At 40.8% G+C, this 19588-nt stretch overlaps 1 protein-coding gene across 1 annotated transcript in view; it reads left to right on the plus strand.

Moving 5' to 3' along the window:
- PAPPA (pappalysin 1) overlaps positions 1-19588 on the plus strand; it is a 279871-nt gene that overhangs the window by 162515 nt on the left and 97768 nt on the right. Inside the window, exon 10 of the mRNA XM_049897266.1 lies at positions 11036-11229. Within this exon, the coding sequence (XP_049753223.1) occupies positions 11036-11229 (194 nt within the window). The remainder of the gene's footprint in view (positions 1-11035; positions 11230-19588) is intronic.

Genomic DNA, 19588 nt, shown 5'->3' on the forward strand with positions numbered 1-19588 from the left:
CTTTCACGTGCATAGGAGGTGACTGAAAACACTGTGGCTTGCTTGGGTCAGGCATACCTTAGTCTTTAAGGTGACATCTTTGCTTTCAACACTTTGAAGAGGTCTTTTGCAACAGATTTGCCCAGTGTAACACCTGTTTTGATTTCTTGACTGCGCTTCCATCGGTGTTGATTGTGGGGCCCAGTAAAATGAAATCCTTGACAACTTCAGTCTTTTTCCCATTTATCATGATGTTCCTTATTGGTCCAGTTGTAAGGACTTTTGTTTCCTTTATATTGAGGTGTAATCCATACTGAAGGCTATGGTCTTCGATCATAATCAGTAAGTGCTTCAAGTCCTCTTCGCTTTCAGCAAGCAAAGGCGTCTCATCTGCATAATGCAGGTTATTAATGAGTCTTCCTCCAACACTGATGCCCCGTTCTTCTTCAAATAGTCCAGCTTCTTGGATTATTTGCTCCATATTCAGATTGAATAGGTATGGTGAAAGGATACAATCTGACACACACCTTTCCTGACTTTAAACCACACAGTATCCCCTTGTTCTGTTTGAATGACTGCCTCTTGATCTATGTACAGGTTCCTCATGAGCACAATTAAGTGTTCTGGAATTCTCATTCTTTGCGATGTTGTCCATAATTTGTTATGATCCACATGGTAGAATGCCTTAGCATAGTCAGTAAAACACAGGTAAACATCCTTCTGGTATTCTCTGCATTCAGCCAGGTTCCATCTGACATTAGCAATGATATCCCTGGTTCTGCGTCCTCTTCTGATTCCAGCTTGAATTTCTGGCAGTTTCCTGTTTATATTCTGCTGCAGCCACTTTTGAATGATCTTCAAAAAAATTTTACTTGCGTGCGGTATTAATAATATTGTTCAGTAATTTCAGCATTCTGCTGAATCACCTTTCTTGAGAATAGGCATAAATATAGATCTCTTCCAGTCATCTGGCCAGGTAGCTGTCTTCCAAATTTCTTGGCATAGACGAGTGAGCATTTCCAGCACTGCATCCATTTATTGAAACATCTCAATTTATATTCCATCAATTCCTGGAGCCTTGTTTTTTTTTTGCCAATGCCTTCAGTATAGCTTGGACTTCTTCCTTCAGTACCATCAGTTCCTGATCATATGCTACCTCTTGAAATGGTTGAACGTCGACCAGTTCTTTTTGGTACAGTGACTCTGTGTATTCCCTCCATCTTCTTTTGATGCTTTCTGTGTTGTTTAATATATTCCCCATAGAATCCTTCAGTATTGCAACTCGAGGCTTGAATTTTTTCAATTCTTTCAGCTTGAGAAATGCAGAGCGTGTTCTTCTCTTTTGGTTTTCCATCTTCAGGTCTTTACATATGTCATTATAATGCTTTACTTTGTCTTCTTGAGCAGCCCTTTTGAAAATCTTCTGTTCAACTCTTTGACTTCATCATTTCTTCCTCTTGCTTTGTCTACTCGACATTCAAGAGCAAGTTTCAGAGTCTCTTCTGACATCCATTTTGGTCTTTTCTTTATTTCTTTTCTTTTTAATGACCTCTTGCTTTTTTCATGTATGATGTCCTTGGTGTCATTCCACAACTGGTCTGGTCTTCCATCATTAGTGTTCAATGCACCGAATCTATTCTTGAGATGGTCTCTAAATTCAGATGAGGTATACTCAAGGTTGTACTTTGGCTTTCGTTGACTTGTTCTGATTTTCTTCAGTTTCAACTTGAACTTGCATATGAGCAATTGATGGTCTGTTCAGCAGTTGACCCCTGGCCTTGTTCTGAGCATTGATATTGAGCTTTTCCATCGTCTCTTCCCACAGATGTAGTCAATTTGATTCCTATGTATTCAATTTGGTGAGGTCCATGTATATAGTCACCATTTATGTTGATGAAAAAAAGTATTTGCAATGAAGAAGTCATTGGTGTTGCAAAATTCTATCATGTGATCTCTGGCATTGTTTCTACCACCAAGGCCATATTTTCCAACTGCTGACCTTCCTTGTTTCCAATTTTCGCTTTCCAACCTCCAGTAATTATCAATGCATCCTGATTGCATGTTACATCAAGTTCAGACTGCAGAAGTTGGTAAAAATCTTCAATTTCTTCTTTGGCCTTAGTGGTTGGTATGTAAGTTTGAATAATAGTCATATTAACTGGTCTTCCTTGTAGGCATATGGATATTATCCTATCACTTACAGCTTTGTACTTCAGGATAGATCTTGAAATGTTCTTTTTGAAGATGAATGCAATGCCATTCCTCTTCAAGTTGTCGTTCCTGGCATAGTAGAACATATGCTTTTCCCATTCAAAATGGCCAATACCAGTCCATTTCTGCTTATTAATGCATAAGATATCAATGTTTATGTGTTTCATTTCATTTTTGACGAATTCCAGTTTTCCAAGATTCATACATTCCACGTTCCGATTATTAATGGATGTCTGTAGCTTTTTATTCTCATTTTGACTCATGCCACATCAGTAAATGAAAATTCCAAAAGCTTGACTCCATCCACATCATTAAGGTTGACTCTACTTTGAGGAGGCAGCTCTTCCCCAGTTGTCTTTTGAGTGCCTTCCAACCTGAGAGGCTCATCTTCCAGCACTATAGCAAGTAATGTTCCACTGGTACTCATCAGGTTTTCACTGGCTAAATCTTTCCAGAAGTAGACTGCTGGGTCCTTCTTTGTAGGCTGTCTTAGTCTAGAAGCTCAGTTGAAACCTGTCTGCCATGGACGACCCTGCTGATATTTCAATACCAGTGGCATAACTGCCAGCATCACAGCAACATGCTAGCCCCCACAGTACAACAAATTGCCAGACATGTGGGGGCCAATCATGCTAGGTTACTCATTAAACAAATAATTTTGTGAATAAGAATCAGTGCAAAGTTGGTTCCCAGGAGGCAAAGGTCAAGTATATCTCTGCTTTCCAACTTCTTCATTGTCTGACACCAGCCACTTTCTGCCCCCGCAGCACTTTCTCTGTTGAGTTTGGTAATTCGCTGCAACATCACACAGAACTCACAAACTGTTCTTATGGTTATGTGGTTTATTAGGGTGAAGGATACAACTCAGAAGTAACAGGATAGAATAGAATTCAGAAGTAACTCAGGAAAAAAAAAAAAAGCAACATGAAAAGGTACTTGGGTGAGGATGGAAAGGTCCCCAAAGTAGAGGCATGCCCTTCCCTGGGAAGCTCTCCTTCCAGAATTTTCTCCCTCAGGAAGCTTCACTGAGCATTACTGGTTAGGACTTTTATCATCCTGTCTACACTCTCATTATTGGTTACCAGGTAGGCTCCCAGACCACTCCTACTGATTGATACAAGTCATCAGGTGTGGCCAATGTAGCCCACTTAAAGGGTTATTTTACAAAGGCCAAGGACAAAGATCAAACTGCTTGAGGTAAAGTAACTCTTAACCCCACACTCATATATCCAAGTATTTGTTCAGGCTTATCCTTTGTTCATACCCTTCCCTCCATGTGTTCAAATTCTTGTCATCTCCCTAAATCATCTTCTCAAGGAAGCCTTTCCCTGTTTACCCAAGCAGTATTGATTCTTTTCCACAGGGGCCAGCCAAATCTGATTCATCAGTATATGCCCAGCACCAGCATAGACACAGAGCAGCTGCTCAGTGAATATTGGTTAAATGAATTGCTGGCCTTCCCCAGTTGTCACCTAGGAGCTAGAAGCTATCTTTAGCTAGAGGTGATTATTCCTCTCATTCCTAAAATCTGCAAAAAGCTTTGATACTTTTTATCAGATGCCATTCATTGCTGAAATGACTGCAAAAGAATTACTGGGTTCTTAGTCCCAGAGGGCATGATGGGAAAGTGTTTGAGAGACAACGATTAGGGGTTTGTTTTAAAACAACTGCAATCCCAAAGTCAGAAGAAATATTTCAGTGAGGCTACTAAGTCTTTCAGCAAAGTACGTTATTCCACTGGAAGAAGATGCCTCTGTTTTGATGAAACCTGGTTTGCAGTACCATCATGGTATTGCCAATAACCATATTACAAAAAGTATACCAGCACTTGGTTAGTTTAGATTATTAATAATCTGGTAATAATCATGATTGAATAAAAGGCATTTACTAGCTCTCATTTGCCATTTATTTATTCACGTATTCCACAGTCATTTATTCCAATCTCCTTCATGCCAGATACTGTGCTATGAGTTGGGAGTACAGATATGAAAGACTTAGTGATTTTCTTCCCAGAGATCCTCACTGCCTAGTTGGGGAGACTGACCTACAGACAAGCTGTAAAAAAAAAAAAAAAAAAAAGCGGTGATGGGGGAAATCTGGAATTGTGAGAACACAGAGGAAGGATATTTAGCTAGGGTAGGAATTTAGAAAGAGAGAGTGAAGGATAGAGAAGACTTGGAAGAGGAGACACTTTAGCTGAATCTGAAGAACCAGTAGGAGTTAACAAAGTGAAGGAGAAAATAAGTTCCAGGCAGAGGGAACAATCCTTGCAAGGGGGTGGAGGGGTGAAATACAATGACTCGTTTGGAAAACTGCAGGAAGAGGCCAGCTTGTGGAGGGCCTTGTACACCAAGCTAAAGAAAATGATCATCTCCTCTAAGCAGTGGGAATCTACCAAAGAGCTGTATGCAAGGAGGGAACATGGTCATATTTGTATTTTGGGAAGAAGACTTACAGCCTAAATGCCCTAAATTACCCCATTGTCCCAAAGAATAAACTTTATTTCAGTCCTCGTTTGAAGAACGTATTGGCTTAAGTTAGTTTTTGAAGTGACCAATAACTTATGACTATGTGGTCGACTGTGTGAATCATAACAAATTATGGGTAACATTGCGAAGAATGGGAATTCCAGAACATTTAACTGTACTCATGAGAAAACTGTATATAGACCAAGAGGCAGTCGTTTGAACAGAAGAAGGGGATACTGCATGGTTTAAAGTCAGGAACGGTGTGCGTCAGGGTTGTATCCTTTCACCATACTTATTCAGTCTGTATGCTGAGCAAATAACCTGAGAAACTGGACTATATGAAGAAGAATGCAGCATAAGGATTGGCGGAAGAATCGTTAAAAACCTATGATATGCAGATGACACAACCTTTCTTGCTGAAGGTTAGGAGGACTTGAAGCACTTATTGATGAAGATTAAAGACCACAGCCTTCGGTATGGATTGCACCTCCACATAAAGAAAACAGAAATCCTCACAACTGGACCAATAAACAACATCATGATAAATGGAGAAAAGATTGATGTTGTCAAAGATTTCATTTTTCTTGGATCCACAAACAATGCCCATGGAAGCAGCAGTCAAGAAATCAAATGGCTTATTGCATTGAGCAAATCTATTACAAAAAAATAAATAAATAAAAAGCTAAGAAGTCACTTTGAGGACTAAAGTGCACTTGACCCAAGCCATGGTATTTTCAATTGCCTCATACGCATGCTAAAGCTTGACAGAAGACCAAAGAAGAATTGATGCCTTTGAATTATGGTATTGGGGAAGAATATTGAATATACCATGGATTGCCAGAAGAATGAACAAATCTGTCTTGAGAGAAGAACAGCTGGAATGCTTATTAGCTGCAAGGATGGCAAGACTTTGTCTTACATACTTTGGACATGGTATCAGGAAGGACTAGTCCCTGCTGAAGGACATCATGCTTAATAAAGTACAGGGTCAGCGAAAAAGAGGAAGACTTTCAACGAGATGGATTGACACAGTGACTGCAACAATGGGCTCATACCAACAATTTTGGGGCTGGTGCAGGTCCAGACTGTGTTTCATTCTGTTGTGCATGGAGTCACTACGAGTTAGTACCGACTTCATGACACCTATTTTTTTTTTTTTTTTAACAACAACATCTGTCCTTTAAGGTCCTTAAACTGGGGTGAGTCAGTGTGAAGGCAAGCTTCCTAATGCAAACCATTCCTAAGATCTTGTACTGAGCTGACATGAGTAATTTGTTTTTTGCCCCTTTTAAGCAATGGGGTCTTTGGTTATTTCTTTCACTCATTCATTTCAGGGATTCCAGTGATGTTATAAATTGCCAAAGTTTCTATTCAATCTAAGCTAATTAGCATTCACCCAGTTGTGATGAGATAGTCCAACTATAAATAAATATGTTCTTTTCTTTAAGTTATTGCTTTTTTTCTTTTCTTTTTGTTTACTTGCTTGCTTATATTTATATTGAAAATAACCCATGCACCTTCTTTGATCATTATTATCCTTGATGATTCTTTAAGATCTAGGGTTGGGTATGTAAAAGTAGTATCTTTAATTAAGAAGACTTCTCCAATCTCTTTCTCATCCCAGTATCATCATTAAGAATAGGCCCTGTGCCTTTAAGACCTGTATTACTTTCCCATCTCTTAGTCTATCATGTTATTTGATGATACCCATTACTTTATTGAGGCAGTCTAAAAGATAATCTTGTTCCCATTTCATAGATGGGGAGACTGAGGCACAGGTAGGTGAAATAACATGCTCAAGATGACCCAGTAATTAGGGAAAAATCAGGAGCTTAAATCCAGGGTTTCTGTCTTCAAAGTTAAGAACTCTTAATAGCTCAAACCCCAGCCTTTACTTATATTTTAAGATAAAAGCCTCTCATTTCCCTAAGACTTGGCTTTCCAAGCCTTCAAATGAGGCTAACAATTCCTACCTATCTCAAACAGTGTCTTTCGGACATGCATCAGGAATGCAGAGGCATGACATTTCATCCTGATCCTTCAGACAGATGGGAATTGAAAATTAAGTCAATGAAAGTAGGCATCAGCTGTGTCTGTCCACTTACAGAGTCCATCTGCCTTGGGCTATTGGAGCTGAGGTCATTTCTTCCAAAAGGAAAAGAAAGTTTTTGGCAGATGAAAGCTCAACTGGAGAAGACAGACTTGGTTCATACCACCCCAGCCACATCAAGTCTCTTAGCTGGATAGGACAGACTTCTAAATGTGTCACTCATGAAAGCAAATTAACCTGAAATGAGGGGTGGCCTCATTTCTAAAGGTCTAAAAAGCTTTTCAAAATGTACAGCGTGAATGCTATTTAGACAAGAGTGTATGCATTCATTAGGGCTGCTGAAGTTTAGCCATTCATTCATTCAGTGAATATTTGTTGGGAGTCTACTAGGTTAAAACACACACACACACACACACACATACATACATATACATATGTTGGTGTATGACATCGAGTCAATTTCCACTCATAGTGTCCCTGTGTGACAGAGTAGAACTGCCCCATAGGGTTTCTTAGACTGTAGTATTTATGGAGGAGCCCTGGTAGTGCGTGGTTAAGCGCCCAGCTGCTAACCGAAAAGGTTGGTGGTTCAGCCCCACCAGCTGCTCCATGGGAGAAAGATATGGCAATCTGCTTCCATAAAGATGACACGCCTTAGAAACCCTATGAAGCAGTTCTACTCTGTCCTGTAGGGTTGCTGTGAGCCAGAATCGACTTGAGGACAATGGGTTTGTTTTGGTCTTTGGAATCTTTTAAGGGAGGAAATGGACAGGTTTTTTCTCCCGCAGAGCACTGGTGGGTTCCAACTGCCAACCTTTTGGATAACAGCCTACTGCTTAACCATTGCACCACCAGGCCCCATTACATATACATATTCATATACATATGCGTATACATATATGTGTACATATACATATACTCATGCATATTGACATTCACATACACATTCATATACATATACACATAACATACATACACATATGCATCTACATACATACATACATTTATAATACTCGCCAGTGAAATGATTATCAATGCCACTAGTTATGGCATGGCAGGTAGGGTGACAGGCTGATCATTTGACCTTTAAATTCTTTTCACTACAAAATGCTCAGGTCCCAGCATAAAACATTCAAGAAGCACCAAGTAAACTGATGTGATAAAAACAGGAAGGCCAATTTTGTTTTGTTGTTGCTGTCTTTGTTTTTCCTGGCCGCACATTTGTATTCCATTCCTCACCCCGTTCTCGTCAGTGCTTGGGGCAGTGGGAGTAGCGAGGGAAAGAGAATTCCCCTGATGAAGACTGGCAGATGTAACCAAATGGCCCCCAGGACACTAGTAGCAAGAGAAACTGCATAGCCAAGTCTAGGATGTTATTCAAAAGAGGGACTCAAAATAGCTTTGTCAGCAGAATCTTAAGGGGAGAAACTAGGCATCTTATGTCTGTCTGTTCTCTCTCGCTTTAACTCTGTCTCTGCCTGTCAACCATCTATCTATCTATCTGTCTGTCTGTCTGTCTGTGTATCTATCATTTGTCATATCTATCTGTCATCTATCTAATCTATCTATCAATTATCTGTTTATCTTTTGTCTCTCCTCCATCCCCAGTTTCTGCTGATTTTAAGCAGACAGATTTATTGAGGTCTTAAACATAATTAGGCAGAAATTAGTGTTTGTGAGAACTATACTCTAGCCCCAATTTCTGCCACTCCGATAGGTCTCTTTGCTGAGGAAATGATAAGAGATCTTATATGATCTTATTATAATGTTACTCTACTTGTCTTCATATTGGAGGAGAAGAAAGGTGGTGCCAAGAGTCGGGCAATGCCTTTTCATCATTCTGGAGGTACTGTATATAGGAGGAAGATCTCTCCATTGGGCAAAAAAAGGCCAGGCTTCTATTTCTAGCCCTGCCACGGACTCTTTTCCATGACCTGGAAGCAAACGTTTTGCCTTGTCTGGCCCTCAGCTTTCCATTAGGTAAAACGGGTAAGGAGCTGGCATTCTACACATCATCTTATGTAATCACTGCAACAACACTGAGCAAGTATTATTACCTGCAATGTTTTTGAATGAGGAAAATAAAGAAAGCTTATTTTATTTAAGGCCTGTACAGCTTATGGAAACCCTGGTGGCGTAGTGCTTAAGAGCTATGGCTTCTAACCAAAAGGTCGGCAGTTCAAATCCACCAGGTGCTCCTTGGGAACCCTATGGGGCAGTTCTGCTCTGTTCTATAGGGTTACTATGAGTCGGAATTGACTTGACGGCAACGGGTTTGGTTTCTATATGCCTATAGATGGCAGAGTTAGAATTTGAATTCAGGTTTGCCTGATGCCAAAACCTAAGCTCTTTGCAATTCCTTTTATTGGGTTTCTAAAGAGCAAAGTCGGGATTTATGGCTGGTCACTCTTGGATTGGGCCTAAGCTTTATTATATGTAAGTTGGCCACATGCACCAAGAGGTTGGAGCTACTGAGAAGTGCTGAGCCTGTATTCTTTCCATGCTTGAACTGCCAGGCATGCTACCGGTCACTAGAGTCCTCAGCTGGCTCAACCCATCATTAAATAATTGAATTATAATGAATTGATTTATTCTGGCTCTTTTGATAGCATTTCACTATGTAAACTGTTTGCAGAAAAAAAACAAGGGATTTTGGAAGGGGCTCAACATTCTGCTGCCCCTGAATTCAATGACTCTTTTTTCAGATAGTCAGCACCATAGAAATCCAAGTTTTATTTCTACTTGACCCGAGCTCCTTCTAGCTGGGGGAATGTTGCCTGAAAGTGTTTCAAGCTAGTACTGATTTCACAAGCTGATTTAATTCAGCCACATAGGGATAAACCAAACTCTTTAAAAGAATATATATTTTTTCTCTTGACAATTGTTTTAAAATGTACAAAGCACTTTTATATCCTATGAGTTTTATGGCTATCCTGTGAAGTTATCCTGGCTGGGACTATCATTTCTGCTTTACATATAAGAAACCAGAGACTGAGATGTGAAGCTGGTTATGCAATGTTATGAAGCTAATATAAGGGGCCTTTGGCCCTAAATCCAGTACCCTTTCTAGGACTCCACTCCATTTTAGTATAAATGAAGGAAGGACGTCTTAGGTCAAGCACTATTCTTAGGATGACTATACATTCCGCTTTGCCTAGGATATTCTGATTTTCCCAGAATATGTCCTATTGCCTGGACATAATTCTTAATAGCACCGTTCTCACTCTCTAAGTATGCCAGTTTGAATGATAAGTTATATGGTCACCCTAAGACACTGGGTAGGGACTGGATTTGAAGGACCTCACAGTCTTTCAGGGGAGCTGCAACCTGTAGATGTAATGGCAACAACATGTGATGTTTTTAAATGGAGATCTTCATTCAATAGAAGCCCACCTGGAGGAAATATTTAGCTTTGCCTAGAAAAAATTTGGGAAAATATCACAGAATAGCTGACATTAGAATTATTAAATGATGGGCAGGGTAGTCTCTTTCAGATGGCCACATCCAGGCTTCTCTTTGTATTATTCTGTATTGAAATACCAAGAAGCACACTTAGGTCATACGTACTTGGAAGTCATCCCACTAGCTCTGTGCTTCTGTGATCTTTGTCCTTGGAGCTAAGTGAGAATCATTGCAGCTAGTTGCAGGTTTAAATCATCCCAAGCAGAAACCCTTGATGTTATCTGAATTATGTGAGAGACTGATAACTCAGTTGGCCTTTAAGTGAGACTTATAAGGTATCCAACAAGCCCGTAGAAGCCTAGAACATTAGACAGGAGCGACCCTTGAGACACCCAGTAGTCTAACCCCTTCCTCTGTACTGATGATTGAGCCAAGAAGGAGAAAGAAACTTACCTAAAGTAACAGAGCAACTTCATTGCAGAGCTGGGACGGAAGCTAGGGTCTCTTGTGTGTCTGCTTACTCATTCTGCAAAACTGAAATCCTCTTTGGAGTTAAATAAACCCCAGCTTGTTACTATGAAGCAGTAATGTACCCAAAACTTAGAAATTGAAAACTTGCATTGAATCCAGAGTTAACATGCAGTATGAACTTCAGCAAGTTATTAAAGACATGTGGAATCTCAATGTCCTCATCTGGAAGATTAAATATTAATTAAAATCATAATACCTTCCTCCCATAGTTATACTGAGGGGCTCACTTGGGGGCAGTGAAGGCGGAAGTGTTTGTAAACTTTTAAAGAGTAGAGATAATGTACCTGGCAATACTGATAGTTTGTTGATTTTGATTCCAAATCTATTGATGATAGCTGAGGCCAGAAAACAAATACCTATCTACTCTGTCCTTTTCTATGTCCATCTCCTGCAGATGAGCCCAGCCGGTGCTATTTCCATGATGGTGACGGAGTATGTGAGGAGTTTGAACAAAAAACTAGCATTAAAGACTGTGGCGTCTACACGCCCCAGGGATTCCTAGATCAGTGGGCATCTAATGCTTCAGTATCCCACCAAGACCAACAGTGTCCAGGCTGGGTCATCATTGGTCAACCAGCAGCATCCCAGGTAAGACACCAGCCTATGTGTGACATTTCCTGCAGATATTCTGAGTCACTGCTATGTTCCTCAGGGCTGCCCACCTTGAGGGCAGTGTTATTGAAAATGGCCAAAAATAATGCCATTTGTCAAGGATTAGACATGGAATGGTTAAGGCTGGGAACCTTGGCATATTATGGGTGAATGCTGCCCTCCGTTTCCCTAAATACTATGATTCATATCGGGGGAAAGAACTCCATTTTGGATATGCCATTGGAATTCAACTGGGTAAGAGCATATTCTTTTGGGAGTATCCAATTGTCTGAGGGTACCTAGTGGTGTGTTCCCTGGGCACTCTCCTATGAGTTAATGGTAACTCTATGATTACTTTGCTGTGTGGCCTTGGACTAGTTTCCCCACCTCTCTGGGCCCCATTTTTTTTTTTTCTCATCTTTAAAACAGAGGGTAGTTGAATTTGATGATCTCTAAGGGCTTTCCCAACTCTGAGAAGCTGTGACTTATTCCTCAGTCCCCTAATGCACTATTTATGTTCCTTGGTTCTTCCCCAGAGATCTGGCAGCTTAGTTGAGGGAGCTGGAGTGTTGGGGCCACCAGAGCTCCTACAATTCCAGGGTTGGCCATGCAGTCCCCAGAGCCCCCTTTCCAATTATACTGCTGAGCAAGCACCTGCCTTCTTTCGAGACTCCCATTTCCCAGAGACACAACTGAGTGCTTCCGACTACCTGGCCTGGTGGCCATTTCTGAGGCCAGCCTGTGTCCTGGCCTTACAGATGAGCCATTATTTTCAGCCATTCCTCTCGAATATTACTTCCCTGATTTGGAGTCAGCAGTTCAGGCTTGGTTTTTAGGTAAAAGAGAGATTTGTTCTTCTTTTGGAGCCCAGTGAAGAATCACTGGGTAAGGTACAAGGTAGGTCCATCTCATTTATTAACAGTAGTGTTTATTTGATCATTGTGTTTCATCGTCTTTTTGCTTACGTTTACATTTATTAGTTCCTTTATTTATTTGTATGTATTTGCATCTGACGACCCGGAGAAGAATAGAAAGAAACTAGAACATGACATTCCCTGATGCTTCTAATACCATTCTGTTGAATGAATGAACGCATGACTAAAGTTCATCCTCCCCCGTGCTACCTCTGTATTAGTACTCCCATCTGTGGTTGTAGTCATCACACTGAACTCTAATGATCTGTCTCTGTGTCTGACTCCACTCTTTGGCTGCAAGTTCTTTGAAAACAAGTTTGGATTTTATCCATCTTGGTCCCCTCATCTTCAAGCACAGGAACTACTAGGTGCTTGGGAAATGTGTGTTTAGTTGACTGTAGATAGACAACACACACATACACAGATGTGCACACACACATACACACACACACACACGGCTACAGGTAAAAGAACAACACTGGGTGAAAATGCTGAAGAACCACTTCTCCGTCACACAGAAATGTCCTGCTTCAGAAATAACACAGCAGGCCAGCAATGGAACCAAGAATGCCGATCTTGACACTCGCATCCACTTCATAGGACTGTTTTTTAAGAAGTCATTCAAACAAGGGAATCATTAATAAACTCAGGATCTCACATGAAGAAGAGCTGAGGTAACAGCTGTGCTTAAAAATCACCCAAAGGTTATTGCGTCTAATGTGAGAAAAGGAGAGAAAGAATTTTCCAGTGTTAGCATTTGAAAAGAGACTTCATGGGGCAATTATTCCAATCCTGTAAAGAGGAGGCTGTCAGGAATTATGGGTGATTATCTCTTCCTAAACAAAAATCCAATTAAAAAAAATCATTATAAAAACTAGCCTTTCCATCTACAAAGAGATGAGGAAACAAAATCATCCTATTGAATTATTCATTGTAACCAATTTTATTTTAATGAAATCGACTAGGTTCCATTACTCTGAGCTTGGACATAATCTTTGTTACAAGGAGACTTCAGCTGTAACTAAATTTGCCATAATGAGATCAGCTCACAGGAGAATACAGGGTCGGGGAGGGGAGATGTGCACAGGCTGGGTGCAGGACCAGGTGGAGGGTGGCCCGGAGGGCAGCAGAACAAAAGTCTCCTGAATTCCTCATCTGAAATGCCTAGAAGTCATCCACACTGTCCCCCCCCCCATCATGCACACGCATGTGCACACACACACATACACACACACACACAGAATCTGCATAATTTTGAATAAAGGCTTTTTCTGAAGTGGAAATGGAGCTCCCTCCCAAGAACAGAGGAGGAGGAGGAAGTGTAACTGTGGCCTTCATTACCTCATACAGTGATTAGAGGAGGTTGGTGGCTAATTTTCACCCTGTCAAGGCCTCCAGTGAAGATGTTGATGGCTGGAGAAGAGGTGCTGGGATGCTCTTAGAAGTTAGGCTTAGGAATAGGTTGGGAAGATGTGCCACATGCCCCTTCCCGTTCCACCAAGACCAATCATATTCTCCCCTCCTTCCTTTCCTCTCCCTCTCTCTTTCACACACACACATACAGTCACATGAAAATTCATACATGAATAGGCCATGTATAAGCATGAGTCCAGAAGTGAGTACCAGTGGTAATAGGGGAGAGTAGGGGAGGGAACTAGAAGTTACTGAGGTCCCATAAACACCAGTCACTGTGCTGGACACTTATAGGCACCTTAAGGCCAATCTCCCTGTGGTTCTTCAGGTAAAAATTATTATCTACTCCAGGGAAACTGAGAGATGGAGTGGCTTTTCCAAAGTCACACAGCCCATAAGTGGAGGGTGCAGATTAGAAGGATGTGCGAAGATGACAGTGGGAGCTTGGAAATATGAGGTCACATCCAAAAGTTGGAAGCAACTGGACATTTGAAAAATTTCACTAGGAAACAAGCAAAAAGAATCATAGATAGGCAGATCTTAGCTTTGGGCATCACTGCAAAGCCCACAAAGTGCTTAAATTCTCACTGGGCAGACTCACAGTTACTTTCCACACCTTCAAATTCAGGCTATTCCCACTCCCTGCAAGGAAGCCCAATCCATGATCCTCTGATGTTCATTGGATGCTCCACTGACATAAGGAATGATGAAATGACCAGTTATTCCATTTCTTCTAAAAAAAAAAAAAAACAGTTTTGTCTACTTTTTGCCTTTCCCTGGTGCTGTAAAAATGATAAAGGCAGGTGTTCATTGGAGGTATGCGCTAGAACCTGTGGGAGAAACCAGGGAAGTGAAAGCCTCTGACCTTATCACGGCAAGACTTAGAAAGTATGAGAATTTTATCAGGAGAAGCAGCCTTGTTGGAAAAATACTGCAAGTTCTTCTGGTGACTACTGCAAACAACCAACGCTCAGTCTAGAATATTGATTATATCAGTTATATCAGCCTAGAACACTGAGTAAAACTTCAGCTTCAATTTTGTATAAACCCACCACTTCTAATGGTTTACAATCTCTCGCATCCATTCTCCTCAAGATTCCCAAATTTGGTTAGGGCTAAGCTATTTCACTCTGAACATCGAGTCTCATATCCAAATATTGTCAGAAGTATCTAAACTTTCTGGTTCTGTAAATTGGGCTGGGTGTTCTATAATAAGAGACATTCTTAAGATATTTTGGTCATACACCTTCCTGGCCCAGCTGGAATCAAAAAGTTCCTGAGACTGAACAAAAATGGAAATGAACTAAAAGAATGAAGTTATCTCTCTTCTGGGAACCTCAGAAATGGTTTGGTTTAAGTGCTTGTGAAGATCTTGTCTTTTTCTTATTTTGTCTCCATGTTTTGCATTTCTCTAGTGCTTTACACCAAAGGCTGCCAAAATGAGATGTAGCTTTTTCCTTCATCCTGTCCCCACCCCCAGAATTTCTACCAAAGCCCATTTCCTCTTATCCAAATAGGCATCTCCTGACTTCTGTAATGGCCTAATGAAGAAACAGAAGTACTAAGAGACTATCTGGAATGTACAGTACTCTCCTAAGGGATCACAGCCCTTCAGTCAGCCAACCAGTTTATTTCGTTAATCCTCTGGGGATAAAACGTAGACTAAGCATTTCCAGGGCCAAAGTAAAGAAAATTTTTCTAAGAATGAGAACTATCCGCAGTGGAATGGAGTGCCTACATTGTGATATAGTAAACTCCTTATCATAGGATGCATTAAGGCTGAGCTGCTGATGGAATATAGGAGATTTCTGCCTCAGAAGCCAGGTGAGACCTAGGCATCCCCACTTCTTTTGTAATTGATTCTCTGACTTTTTATTTCCATTATTGGGTATATCACTTCTTTGGCATTTCACTCTGAGTCGCTGTTATCTGTTCCTTGGCACTGCTATGTTACTTTCATCTCTATTTTGTCTTAGATTACAACACTTTATGTGTTAATTCATTTATTCATTGGATCAATCAAAGAGAATATGTTTGAGTCTTACGCTTAGAACCTGTGAGGAGATAGAGAGCATGGGCGTTAGCAGGTTGAAGTAGAAATCATGCTGATCTGGCTTTGCCCTCTTAGCTTCTTTTCTTACTTGGGACCCTTGAGCAAGTTCGTCCTCTGAGAACCTCAGTTTTCCCTTTTTGAAAGTGGGAATGATAGCATCTACCTTGTAGAGATTAAGGAGTGAATGTAGAGAAATACTTAGCATTAGATTTTTTCACTTACTGGATCATGCAAATGTTAATGCCCTCCCTCATTCATGTCAGGCCCCCCTATGGACCCTCACTCCAGAGATGGCCACAGTAACCCACAAGGACAGAAGCTTAGTCAACGTTTGGTTGAGTTTAACATTGTTGTGTTATCAAAGACCCAAGAACCAAGAGTGAGATTCAGAGGAAGTTTCCTTGAGGAAGAAACCACACTGCCATCAGCTTACTCAGCCTGCAGGGTTGAGAGCCAGTGTGTAAGGCGGAAAAATCCTTTGCCCACTTTTAGAAGGTGTTGGACAAATTATAAAATGAAACATTTACCAAGTGAACCCAGGCTCTGCAGCAAATTCTTTGCATCTTTCTAGTGCTACTACTAAATAGCAATCAGTATTCTCAGTTTACATATTGAGATGTGAAGGCTTAGAGAGCTGAGTGGCTTGCTCCAGGGCTTATAGTTATAATGGACAGAACCAGGATGCAGGCCACTGTGCTCCTAATAAGAACTCTACATGGGGTGAGGCAACTCACACTTGCTTCAATGGCTAACACATGAGAGCAAACTAGGAGAGCTGGTGTCTTTTGGATCTTTCATGTGTGCCATGTATTTGAGGAACATTGAGAAAGTAGGTAAAACCCTCTCCAATATCCCAAATATTGTCCCCACTGTTTCTGCCATGCCACCTAAAATTCCAACTTTAGACACTATTCTTTTAAGTTAAGCATTAGTGTCTCCAGAGAGTCTTCTAAAATATGTATGTGGAAATATGGGAGAAACACAGGAAATGTTTTAAGTTGCCAACCTCTGAATAAAAAAAAAAATTTCAGTTTCTGGGGAAGGTAGAAATGCCTAATTATTTCTGTGGTATGAGAAAAAAAGGAAGAAGGTACAAATTGGACAACTGTGATGGAAGAGGAAACTGCTCAATTTACAGTTTTGTCACAAGCCATGTGCTGTATTCAGGAGACCTTGAAATGTCAGAACAGAAGAACTGCAAGATGTGTGCATTCCTGGCTGGCCACCATGCTTGAGCCTGGAAGGGAAGAACTGTTCATTGGTGTCTTCTTCATCCTTGTGCCCAGAGTAAAGGACCAGAGACCAACTGGGTTATCTGGATGCAAGGGTAAGAAAGCTTTCCACAGGCATTTATGATACAATATAGGAAGTGTTAAGATCAGGAAACTCTGAGGAGGGTTGGGATATATTTCCTGTGGAAGTGATTGCTGAGAAAAAAAAAAAAAGAAGCAACTAGAAAAATAAAATGGGGAACAGCAGTAGAGGAAGGTAGATAGGAAGAGCATGTCAAAGACAGAGTAGCAGAAGCAAAGGAGAGACAGGTAGACAAAGAAAGAATATGAATGACAAATCCTAAAAAAAAAAAAAAAAAAATTTTTAAGGCCAAAGAAGAGTTGATATGTTTGAATTGTGGTGTTGTCAAAGAATATTGAATATTCTGTGGACTATCAAAAGAATGAACAAACCAGTCTTAGAAGAAATGCGACCAGAATGGTCCTTAGAAGCAAGGACCATGGAGAAACATCAACTTGCTTACTTTGGACACATCATCATGAAAGACCATTCCCTAGAAAAGGACATAATGTTTGGTAGAATAGAGAGTGATTGAAAGTGAATGAAAACCTCAGTGAGATAGTTTGGCCCGATAGCTGCAACGGTGAACTCAAACATACCAACAGCCGTGAAGATGGCGCAAGACCAGTAATGTTTCCTTCTGTTGTACGTAAGGTCACCGCGAGTGGGAGCCCACTCAACGGCCACTAACAAGCCAAGAGAAATAAGCTAGGAAACATAGGAGAGAACACCCCATACTTGGAATTTAGACTTCATCCTAAGGACTATGGGAGGCTTTTCAGCAGTTTTAAGTAGGAATGTGGCTCTGGTGGGGCTGGTGGTAACAGGGCTAGATGTTCATATTAGGAAGAAGAATGACATCTATTAAATACCTCCTGTATACCAGACTCTGTGTAGGGGTTTGAAGCACGTTATTTTCCATATATTTCACAGCAGCCCTACAGGGAAGTTTTAATCCTTCCCTTTCCAGATGAAACCAAATCTCAGAAAGATGAACTGTCTCGCCTCTGCTAATCTTTTTGCTACTTTTTTCTTGCTATCACCAGGCTACTGGTATTACATTAAAGTAGCCTCACTTGGAAATTTTTCATTGAGAAGCAATTTCCCAATGCTATTTAAATGATATCATTTGCAAAGGACAGAGTGAAATCTTGGTTCAATACCCAGCAGTGCTCACTTCTAAGGGTTCTTCCTTCCCTGTCTGCCTTGTCGGCCATTGCCTTCTCCAAAGTGTTCAATTCTTCTCGTTAGTGCAGTGGGACAGCATCTGCCGATGGTGGTGGAAGGAGGAGAGGGGAAGAGAACACGCTGAAATGTCAGAGAGAATTCCAAACAGTTTTCCCAAATACCCAAGGGATCTGCTTTTTCCTGGTGGTTTCTGAATAATTTTTCAAGAGCACATGTGCAAGTCATCTAAGGAGACAGGACAGAAAGTACCACAGTTTATTACAGCCTGTCCCATTATTGTGGGGTCACCCAAAAATCCCACCAGGAGAGCAAAAAACACTTCCTGGATCTGAAAGGAGCCCCCTGAGCTGGTCTTTAAACTACCCCAAACTTGTCATGGAAACCTTGGGCTGGAGGAGACTTTAAAACTTCCAAATCTTATAGGATCCTGGCAAAAGGATCTACCAGACTGTCCTTCCCTCTTCCCTTTCTCCTTCCATCATTCACTCTTTCGATGTTTATTTAAACCAAAGAAGAGCTGGACATTGTGATAGGACCTGGCGTATGGTCTGAAAAACTTCAAGGGTTGTGAGTTACAAAGAAAAAAAAAAGAGAGAGAGAGAGTTTTAGAATCAGATCAACCTGGTGTCCAGGTCTAAGGTCCACACTTACTCTGTGTGACTTCGGGCAAGTCAGTTCTCTTTGCCCCCAATTTCTTTATCTATAAAATAGGATGAATAGCATCTACATTGTAGGTGTTGTCAGTGATGAGACAGTTGATCCAGAAATGTGACTTTCCCTCTAGTCGTAACTGACAATTTTTAAAATAAATGTTCTCTTCTACCTGTGGAGTTTCAGCAACTGAGGGATCCGATTAGGAATAAAGAGTGTTTGTTTGATTTCCAAGAGAGCAGTGTTTTGGGCATGGAATTCTAAGCAGAGAGAAACTTTGACAGTCTCCTGGTCTTACTTTACTCAATTAAGATTTGACTTTGGTTAAATAACTTCCCTGAACCTCTCAATCCCCTGTCTGTTATAAAGTGATTCTGATTCAAAACTAACAGAATCTTATTGTGAACTTACTCTGTCCAAAGCATTGTTTTCTGTAGTGGGCCAGTGTTGAGATAAATAACACAGCCATTGCCCTCAGTCAGTGCTTAGTCATCGCATGGAGATATGGGGGCATTGGTATAGGTTACTTCTAATGATAGGCGCAGGAGCCTTGGCGGTGCAATGGTTAAGTGCTCGGCTGCTAACCAAAACATCAGCACTTTAAATCCACCCGCAGCTCCTTGGAAACTCTATAGGGCAATCTACTCTGTCCTAAAGGGTCACTATGTGTCAAAATTGACTTGATGGCAATGAGTTTGGTTTTTTTTTTTTTTTTAAATAATAGAAGGTGTTAGCGAAGTGCTGTGCTTCTTGGATAGATGGAGTTAGCCTCAGATGGTATGTACATTGAGGGGGAGGAGTGGTTCTAAATAAAAGGGGAGGTTAGCTATGAAATTATTTTCTT

Source organism: Elephas maximus, chromosome 9 (assembly GCF_024166365.1).
Source record: "Elephas maximus indicus isolate mEleMax1 chromosome 9, mEleMax1 primary haplotype, whole genome shotgun sequence".
In the NCBI taxonomy this organism is placed as follows: domain Eukaryota; kingdom Metazoa; phylum Chordata; class Mammalia; order Proboscidea; family Elephantidae; genus Elephas; species Elephas maximus.